The 10891-nt window shown below is 32.1% G+C and overlaps 2 protein-coding genes across 2 annotated transcripts in view; both read right to left on the bottom strand.

Moving 5' to 3' along the window:
* Positions 1-619: 619 nt before the first annotated feature.
* Positions 620-7301, bottom strand: LOC111714184 (uncharacterized). The gene is made up of 7 exons (XM_023489234.1): positions 7133-7301; positions 6353-6419; positions 5954-5993; positions 4339-4380; positions 2503-2570; positions 1959-2043; positions 620-812 (listed from the first exon to the last, which is right to left on the bottom strand). Exons 1-6 carry the CDS (start codon positions 7287-7289, stop codon positions 1977-1979), a joined length of 441 nt encoding a protein of 146 aa, XP_023345002.1. The 5' UTR covers positions 7290-7301; the 3' UTR covers positions 620-812; positions 1959-1976.
* Positions 7291-10891, bottom strand: part of LOC111714177 (golgin subfamily A member 6-like protein 22) — a 32086-nt gene continuing 28485 nt past the window's right edge. The window contains exons 30-33 of the mRNA XM_023489227.1: positions 10488-10546; positions 9339-9443; positions 7758-7809; positions 7291-7326 (exon numbers count right to left, since the gene is read on the bottom strand). Coding sequence (XP_023344995.1) covers positions 7291-7326; positions 7758-7809; positions 9339-9443; positions 10488-10546 — 252 coding nt within the window. The remainder of the gene's footprint in view (positions 7327-7757; positions 7810-9338; positions 9444-10487; positions 10547-10891) is intronic.

The following is a 10891-nucleotide window of genomic DNA, read 5'->3' as shown; positions in this document are numbered from 1 at the left end:
GAAAATAAATAAGTTTTAAAGAGCATTGTCTTGACCAAACAAGGTTGTCAAACCTCTCTCTCATCAATATTGTCATATTGTCGTTTTTCTAATTTTAAAGTGTTTAAAGGGACTATAAAGGAAAAATGAAAGGGGGTATAGGCTGAAAGCTAATCACTTTAGCTTTTCATCGAGACCCTTGAGACGCCTATCTGAAGTTCCTAACTCGAGAGTTGATATAAAGCTGTTTCAAACTTGTACGAAAATGCATATATATACAATTTCGTATAGAAATAGTAGGTTTAAACAGACCATGCTCAGAAAAACAGCAACCAATCTGAAAAAGATGATATCCCAGAGAAAGCTAATTGTAATTTAGGTTTACTTTTATATTTGTTGTTTCTATTTTCAATAGATTTCATTCATAATATTATTTTTACGTCCGTATTACTTGACCAGAAATNAAGTTTATGTTAAGACTAGTAGTCAAGTTCATGTTAAGACTAGTAGTCAAGTTTATGTTAAGACTAGTAGTCAAGTTTATGTTAAGACTAGTAGTCAAGTTTATGTTGAGACTAGTAGTCAAGTTTTTTTTTTACTTGAGCAAATTGAACTCATATTCCCTTCAAGAAAAAATGAATAAGTATATGTATGTTTATTAATCTTCTGATATTGTTCATGTTTCATACATATAACAAAAAGTAAAAAATAACAAAATAAAACAACAAATTTGGTTCGAAATAAGGCCCCAATTTCACACTATAATTTCGTGGACTCTGTGAAAAATACATAAGTTTAAACGGGACATCTCCGAATTTGAAAACCAGGAAGACCTAAAAATAATTATTTATCAATATTTGAAAAATAATTGGAATCAATGATAAACCCTGCGCCCTCGGGTTTATCCTTCAATCTCTCGAGACTGAGAGTAATTGATAAATTGCATATTTAACATGTAATTCATGTTCAGATGTGAAATGCTGCAGTGTTCACAAATAGTGATCGAAAGTGGTGGAAATTAATGTTAATATTTTGAATTTATGAGTAAATCCTTTTATAGGAATTATTCATTATCTAAGTTCGGGATAGTATGTTTAGGATCGTCCATTTTACAACAGGATTGAAGGAACTGGAGGTTTACAATGATATTTAAGTTCGGGATAGTATGTTTAGGATCGTCCATTTTACAACAAGATTGATGGAACTGGAGGTCTACAATGATACAAGGGGTGTATATTATAAAAAATAATTTGGAAAAAAATGAAAAATTGGAAATTAAAAGGGAACTTTTTCCATTATTTTTGATACTCTTTTTCCCAAAGTTTCCAGAAAGGATTTCTTTGAAACAAATGCCTGAACTTTCAAATATGAGAGTACAAGCAATATCATATATATTTATGCTCAAATCCACCTTGCACCAGTTCATTCAGTATTAAAAAGTTTTGATTTTTTGCTTTTTTGCTTAAATCATATCACTTAGATAAGACATAATAAAAATTGTCAAAAAACATCTAAATGAGACGGGTATCAAAATATCCGTCTTAAAACTTTGAGTACAGAAGCGTTAAAACTTAAACTTCTAAAAAATTAACTAAATTTTAAGCAAAAAACGGATGTTTAGGAAAACGTATAAAAACACTTGTTTTCTAAGCCTTAAATTAAACGGAAAAATGGACGATATTTAGGGGTTTAAATTGCATCTTATGATACTAGGGCTTCCAGCAAAAAAGGTGAATAGTTTCACGAAATTTTCGTTTTTTTTTCGCGAAAAAAATGTTTTTTTTTTAATTTAGCTTTTTGCATTTCGTTCGCTGTGAAAAATGCACAAATTTACATCTTTTGCATTTCGTTTGCTCGCAAAAATAACGACAACTTCGCTAGAATCTGATTCGCGAAAAAATGCAAAATATTCGCGAAATAATAAATGCAAATATTTCTAATTTTAAAAAGAATTACTGTAACTGAAGAATTCACCCGACCTGATCAGTGATTATAGTTCAATGTTTCTTCCTCTTAGGATCTGGAGAATCCAACAGACTAGATCCTTCCCTCTTACTTAGATCCCTAAATTATACAGATTTTAATTCTGTTCCACATCAGGATTGAACCAAAACAAGATATGTCAATAGTATTTTTCAATCGGGGTTTTAAATTGCAGAAATAAATGCGGGATTTTTGGTACAGGTATCAAAAACAGGATACACATTACGTTGGTTGGTTTTATTGGATTGTTTTTTGTCTTTTCTTTCTTTCAGGGTAAAAAGATGACAAATATTTTGCCATTTTTATGCAAATTTTGACCCTTACAAAAGAAACATGCAAAAAAATACTCAAAACGGTGCAAAAACTAACGTGTTGTAAAGATCGTTTTGGAATCGTTTTCACATTTTTTTTATTTATCTTTAACAATATAATGCAAAGTTTAATAAACTTAAATTTTAACAATTTTTTTTTCTTCTAAAACGATCCGAACCGATTAAAAACAATTTTTATAATTCCCAAAAACACTTAAGAATCAATAACCTTTGATTAGGGGTGACATTCTTTTCTTCCTCCGGACTCAAGCTTTCCTGTTTGATCTCAATCCCATCCTTATACAAGATATTTTATTTTACAATTTACTTGAATATTTGAGAGACTGTATGCGTAATTTCAAGTGAATGTTTGGCGTGTTTGGTTCACAATGGTACCCTTGTAACCTTTATCTGATAAATAATGCGGAAGATGAAATCGTTTTTCTAGCTTCAGGGTTTAACTCTATAGTAATTCCTACATGTTTCCCTGCACCAGGAGTGCAAAAATCTCTATTGTGAGAAACAACCATTAAAAATTATCACTTTTCAAAAATATAAACATGGATATCTAATTTATATTCGATTAGACAAAGCTTTAAAGTTTACCATTTTGAACCCAATATTCCTCTCTAAAAATGAGGGGTCACATGAACTTATGCTAGTTCCTTTTAAGAGTTCCTTACAGTTTGAAAAGTTTTCGGATTTATCAAAATTTGAAACGGGTAGAATGAATGTGTCAATTAAAATACTTTATTTTTCAAATAAAATATTCATTTATTAGTCAAGACTAGCTCAATGGTCAGAAATATTCTTTTAAGACATTCTAACCCTGCCATAATCGAAATAAAGATCACTGTTAAAACATTAACATTTTGGAGGTATTAATCTAATGAAAAGCAACGCTTAAAATATAAATATGTGATAAAAAGCTTACTCCAACAATTAAAGCTAATTTCAGCCAATTCACAATTCAACAAAAGCAAAATAAAAATGAATATAAATAATGTAAAAAAATCCAAAATTTAGCGTCTATAAAACAGAATTTAGAACAAAATATAATAGTTAAAAACATATTAAGAAGTTTGGAACAAAACATGTTCTAAATTTCATGGGTTATAGTTTAGAGCGTTTTTATTTAGAACAGCGGCGTATACAGGGTGGAAAGGCTTTTGGGCCTAGCACCCCCCCCCACCTGGTAAAAGGGACTGTAAAGGAAAAATGAAAGGGGGGTATATATAGGCTGAAAGCTAATCACTTTAGCTCATGATCGCGACCCAAAAAGTTAGATCTGATATTTCTATCTGGAGAAATTGATATAAAACTTTCAAATTTATACGAAAATTCATTTATATATAATTTTGTATAGAAATAGTAGGTTTGATCTTATTCAACAAATATGCAACCAATCTGAAAACGAAGATATCCCAGAGAAACTTAAGTTTAACTTAGGTTTTCTCCAATTATTATCTTATTTTAATACATAATTGATAATATCATTTTTAAGTCGGTATTACGTCACCAGAACTCCCGCCAATGGTAGTGCAATACAGTGGTCACGTGTCTCTGTCTGTATCACGTGACCAGTATACTGCAATCTCATTGATGGAAGTTCTTATGACGTAATATGGACTTATAAGTAATATTATCAATCATATCTACTTAAAACAAAAATATAGAATTATAAACTACAATTGGAGCAAACCTAAGTCCTCTGGAATATCTTTGTTTTCAGATTGGTTGAGCATTTGCTGAATTTGATCTGTTTAAACCTACCATTTCTATGCAAAATTTATATATGAACTTTCGTATAAAATTGACACAGCTTTATATCAATTTCTCGAGACAGAAACTTCAAATAGACGTTTCAAGGGTCGCGATCAAGAGCTAAAAGTGATTAGCTTTCAGCCTATACCCCCTTTCATTTTTCCTTTACAGTCCCTTCAAGTAAAATCAATAGTTTCCACTTTCCAGAGAATTTTAGGTGTTTAGGTAGGTGGGGAACATAAATTCCTGTATACGCCCCTGATAAAGGTAGGTGGTGAACATCCCTTGTGAATCAACATACCTTGGGTGGTGGGTACTCACAGTACTCCTCAGTTATCGAATCCTAAAATTTGTCAAATTAAAAAAATTGCAATTACAAATGTTTTCCATTCCTGTTTTCTCCAGTCTAAATCAATCTTCCCTTAAAGGAACTGAAAATCGTAATTTCAAGTGACGATACATAGATAGAGTGGCGTGTCCGATTCACAACAGAACACTTATATGCGTTGTCTGATCAGGTATGAATCACGTTAAACGCTTAATCTCGATTTCCAATTTGGGCATTTTTGAATTTGGGCTTGAATACTTCATCCCTTCATCAAATTCATTAAAATTACCCTTAAAGCACGTTTTCTGATCAAGGAAGAATCAACTGCTATTTCCATTCAGGTTTCAGTTCAAAAGTGACTTGATGAATTTTTTTTTCAATTTGAACTAAATTTAATCATCATATTATGCAAGACTAAATGTTTAATGGTACTTTGTAGATCGGACATGTTCCTCTTCAAATGGAGGGTCACAAAAAATCACGACGACAATACTTAAATATTTGATCTAAAAGAACCTGAGGTTTGAAATTGTGAATTATGAATTATCTAACACAATGCTGCCAAGATCTAAGGATTTATAAACTTTAGTATTTAATTGATAATAAGCAAGGAGAATTGAGTAGAAGGAGGGGCGATAGGGTTTCCGTACACTTTGCTGTGACGTTCTTGGACTGCTGAAGAACTAGTTTTTGCGTAACAACAATAATAAAGATTGTAAACAATAACAGACATCTGGCATCTCTGGCGCGTTAGATGAAGATTCACCGTATACTAACTCATGTGTGTTTACATTAGATCGGCTGCCTTTGTTATTGTTGTTACGCAAAAACTAGTTCTTCAGCAGCCATAAACGCCACAGCAAAGTGTACGGTAACCCTATCGCCACCTCCTTCTATTCAATTCTCCTTGATAATAAGCATCTAACGCATCTTTTATTGTAACATAACTTCAGTTACCTTGTTATTGGATTTAACTACCGGCCTCAATTTTTTAATGAGTCTTCTTCTATTTTACTGAAGTTAAACTATATTTTTTTTAACCTCTAAATTGCGTCTTACCTTCTGTATTTAACCTAACCCCAGGTCTGAACTTTTGAATTTTGTAAATCTCAATTTAAAATGTGGGAAATTTTAAATTTGTGCATGAATACTTGATCCCTTCATTAAACTTATCCCTGCAGGGTAAGACCACCACAGGATACCAGAGCTGGGAACTTTTGAATGGTGGATATCGGGATTTATGCTTGATCCACTCTTTTTCTTAATCTCGAGATTAAATAGTGCTTACTCATCCTTTTGTTATTAATCTCCAGATTAATTAACCGATCAGGACTACGGATTTCCCATTCAAAAGTTCCCAGCTTAGAAGTAATTAAACTAATCCTTAGGTTCGCATCAGATCAATGATTGATCCTCAGATTCACATCACAAAAGTTCCAATTTCATCCTCTTAAACTGCACAAGTTCGCCAATTTGATTCTGTTGTTCCTTATATTTATTTGACTCTCGAAATTAAATTTCTTTTTATGATCAGTCAGAACGGAAAAAACCAAGAAAGGGTAAATATAAACTCAGATTTTTAACCTACCTTATCTGCACCGCAGCCTGTATTGTTGTTGCTCATAAAACTAGATTAATTATTTTCAAACCATGGGTTATGTTATCGTTCACGAGTCAATTTGCAATACATAATTACAGAATTAATTTCTTCCTTTGACTGTTATACATTACAATTTATATATTCTTGATTTAGAAACGACCTGCTCGGCCAAATAGACTTTAGCTTAAGAAAAATATTAAAAACTTTGGGACATGGAGAAATGCTGAATCACGGATTCTAGATATTTGGCTGAACCAGACCTGGTCCGGCTCAAATTCATTAAGCTCAGTTCAATTTGAAGAGAAATGGTTCAATTTAATCTACTTTTTAAAATCATTAAATATCTGGAATATTAATAATAAAATAATTGAAATAGTAATTTATCTCCTGCTGATGTTGATTGAAGGATAACAGTATTGCTGAGTTTCCAGGCCAGACTTAGAGGATTCCAATTCTTAATAAATTTCATTCAAAATTATCAATTCCTCCCCAAAAAAGACGGGAGTTTATGAATTTATTTGGATCAACATTGTGTACCACTGTACAGTGATTGCATCCAAATTATTTAGGGTTCTCATTTTTCCCCTGATCAAAAAGACCCGAAAAGGCATTATAGTACCTTTCCTGAATCATGAACTACTGGCTGAAATGCTCGGGGTTGCCCGTGAAAAAAAGTTGAAAAACAAATATTGAAAAAAAAGAAAATTTGATTTTTTTTTAAGCCTGTCACTCCTAAGCTACCCACAAAAAATGTCAAGCCCATTTGGTCCTGCCGTTTTACCGGCTGTAGGGAACATATATACAAATGTCTTGTTTTATTATATAGATAAAAACTCTTGGAGAAGAATCGAGTCTTCGCCACATATTCTGATTTTCTAATCTTTTTTTTTAACTACGAATAATGTTAAATTAAATAATCTAAGTTTGAAATATCAAAGGAATACATCATGAGGTTGCAAAAATATAGGATTTAAGAAATTTGAGTTTGTGGCAAAGACTCAATTCCTTCACGGTGGAACCTTTTTCAACCAAATTGAGAATAAATCGACCTTCTGTATGCTTTACAGAGCTGGGGTGTGACCTGCTGAAAATTTTACTGGACAATAAAATTTCAGATCTATTCCATATGATAGATCTGCAACTATCAAAAATTGATAAAATATTTACCCTTCAGATCCGCAACAATCATCTCAAAGCTGATTAAATATTTACCCTTCAGATCCGCAACAATCATCTCAAAGCTGATTAAATATTTACCCTTCAGATCCGCAACAATCATCTCAAAGCTGATTAAATATTTACCCTTCAGATCCGCAACAATCATCTCAAAGCTGATCAATTTCAATCTCCCAGCCTTGCACCTTCAAATATTTGCATTAACTACATTACTTCTGTTTGAATGGATTATAGAGCGTTAATCTACAACGCTTGATCTTGATATCAACTAGGACAACTTTTAACAGAAGAATTAAACAAGAAAGAGATCAATGCTTGATTCAAAGATTCACAATAAAAGTTGTACTTCAGAACAAGAGACTATCCCTTTGATTTTTTTCATAAAAGCCATTTTCTCATAGTACAAAGTAGAAGTACAAGTAGAAGTACAAAAGTGCAAAAGTACAAAAGAAAAAAGTACAAAAATACAAAAGTACAAAAGTACAAAACAAGAGAACAAAAGTACAAATATAAATACAAATACAAATATTGACTTACAACTTTTAGAATCGACCATTTAATTCAGATAGTCCAAACCCCAAAATGCTTCTAGTAAAGAGACCTATCTAAAATGTACCTTGAGTTCAGCAGACATTTTCTCACATTTCCTTCTTAATTCTTCCTCATTCCTACATTAAACTTTCATACATGAAAGCTCTGTTTGTGAAAAAGAAACATACGCTAGGTTCTAAAATTTAAAATGTGCATCTTCAAAAAGATCATTTGGACAAGGAGAATAAGAGGTGAACGAAATTAGCTATAACCTGGATAAGCTTTTTTTCCCGGTTCATTCAAAATTCCAATAAAAAATGCACAAATGAGAAAACAAGGGTATACTACCGTTCTTCACTTTTCTTGCTATTTTAAAAATGATTCTGTTTATTTACTGAATTACTGTTTAATGCAATATTACAATGTAAATGTATCATTTCAATTATATCCGATGTAAATTAAACAATAACCCCAAGGGGGGTAGCCAAATGGTTTTGAGGGGTTTAGATTTCCATTGATTCTATTTTTCTGAGAAAAATGACATTCCTTTGCAAAGAGTCGGTTTTAATATGGACCAATGTAATTAAGATTTAAGATATTTAATGAAATGTGTATGTCAAAAACTACCTTATTATAAAGGAAAGTGTACTGTACATTTATGTCTCCATTGAGAGCTATAGATACTACAACAAATAATTGTAATGTCAAATCCTAGAAATATCTTTGCTCAACCCTATGTCCAACTTTTGGGATAACTATGTGAAGATCTCTATGTAAGCAAAAAGTAAACAAAGACACATGTTAAAGTGGAATTAACTCCACTTTTGCCATCCATAAGTGGAGTTTTAGTAAAGCTTCTAAGTATAGTGAAATAGCTCTGCCATAACTTGGTGCTAACACCGACTTAAGAAATCCTCTCACCAACTGGGTGAAATCAACTCGACCTCTTAAAGGGACAGTAAAGGAAAAATGAAAGGGGGTATAGGCTGAAAGCTAATCACTTTAGCTCTTGATCGCGACCCATGAAAGTTTTATCTGATTTTCCTGTCTCGAGAAATTGATATAAAACTGTGTTAAAATTATACGAAAATTCATATATGTAAAATCTTGAAAATCTGAAACTTAAATCACGCAACCAGAACTATCACCAATGGCAGAGCAGTATACTGGTCACGTGTCTCCGCCTGTATCACGTGACCACTTTACTGCACTGCCATTGGTGGAATTTCTGGTCAAGTAATACGGACGTAAAAATAAATTATGAATGAAATCTGTTGAAAATAGAAACAACAAATATAAAAGTAAACCTAAATTACAATTAGCTTTCTCTGGGATATCATCGTTTTCAGATTGGTTGCTTATTTGCTGAATATGATCTGTTTAAACCTACTACTTTTATACAAAATTGTATATATATTAATTTTCGTATAGATTTGACACAGTTTTATATCAATTTCTCGAGACAGGAACATCAGATATGACTTTCATGGGTCGCGATCAAGAGCTAAAGTGATTAGCTTTCAGCCTATACCCCCTTTCATTTTTCCTTTACTGTCCCTTTAATAATATCGGTTTGTAACTTGGTACAAAAGTCGGAAGTAACACCCCGTTGGCCCGACTATTGCACTAGTTGTTCCATCCAGTTATGTTTGGTGGGCAAAACTACCTGGATTTGCTGTTGAACATGTTGGATATATCCTCGAACTTGTCCAACTTCATCTTGTTCTGTCTGCTCTCTTCTTGAAGCTGGTTGATCAAGTTGTTCTTAGACCTGTTCTCGTCAATACATGTTTTCAATTCATTTAAACAATAACGAAACCTGCATAAAAAAGAAAGAAAAAAAGAAATAAGAAAATAAAAGGAGAATAATTTCAAGCTTAAAGAAATAATATAGCATAAAATGATTATATCAAGTCTCACTTTATTAGAAAGAATGCGGTTGACTTTAGACTTTGGAAAGAGAAACAGTAAGAATTGATAATTTGCTTAGTTTGTTTCATAACAGGGAAAAGTCTAATGACGATTCTTTTCTTAGGTTAAAGTTAATCAATGGGTAAAACGAACATATGTTCTTAGTTCATACTCATTTCTTATCAAGAGTCCTTTAACTACTAACTCCTTTTGGTTAGAGATGGGCACACATTCGACTTTTTTCATTTTCCTCAAAATCATCATAAATTTTCCATCTATTTCGTTCGGTTACTCAATGAACAATCGTTCAGTAAAATCGTTCGACAGTAAAAAAAAGATAATTTTTCAAAAATTTGTTCAAACCCGTTACTTCAGTATAAAAAAATATAATTTTTTTCAAAATCTCGAGGAAAATTTATTTGTTCCGTAAAATACTATTGTTTTTTCAATGTTTTTTTCAAGTTCATTCGAATGATTTTAGATTTTTAATTTTGTGTTTTTTCATTAGTTTTTAAAAAAACAATCATTAATTCATTTCTCTTAATGCTCCATTTCGTTTGTCCAACGTAATAGTTTTTTCCCCCAGATTGACACACTTTTCCTCGAAAAAATGCGTTTGTTCAAAAAAACTATGCCCATCTCTAGTCTTGGTGCGGCTAAATAAAAGAAAACACAAATTGGTCAGGAAACTAAGATATTAAGGTGATGTGAGGGTTGGTAAAAAATATTCATACAGTGATTAGATAGTAATCTACTGATCGGAAGGTTTTTTTAATTTAATTTTTTACTAGGGGCAGAAAGTTATTATGGGGTTTTAGGCCTGGTGCCAGGGTTTAGAAACTATTGTACCCCTGTCGGTTTGGGGCTAAGCACTGTACAGAGAAAACTAATATCATGTTTGTTCCTGTTGGCTAGCTCAAGCTCTTTGATTATTTCCTTCTTCTCCTCCTCCATCTTTTCAACCTGGGGGGACATCAATGTAGATTAACTCAACAAGATGGTATTTATTTTGTTTATTAACCCAACTCAACTATTTTCCCTTCTCCACCTCCATCTTTTCAACCTGGGGGGAGGGGAGACATCAATGTAGATTAACTCAACAAGAGGGTATATTAACCCAACTCAACTATTTTCCCTGCCCTTCTTGAAAGCCACTACCATAAAAGATTTTTATAAGTTAATGTTACTCTATTTAAAACAAGAAAGTTAATTTAACTTTTTGGCTCATTCGTGTTAGTAGAGACTGTACGCATGATTTCAAATTAACATCTTCTAGCTTGAAAAGTGCTTAATTCTGATAATTCCTAT

Source organism: Eurytemora carolleeae, unplaced genomic scaffold, assembly GCF_000591075.1.
Source record: "Eurytemora carolleeae unplaced genomic scaffold, Eaff_2.0 scaffold931, whole genome shotgun sequence".
In the NCBI taxonomy this organism is placed as follows: Eukaryota; Metazoa; Arthropoda; class Copepoda; order Calanoida; family Temoridae; genus Eurytemora; species Eurytemora carolleeae.
This window is presented reverse-complemented; position numbering and strand designations above follow the sequence as displayed.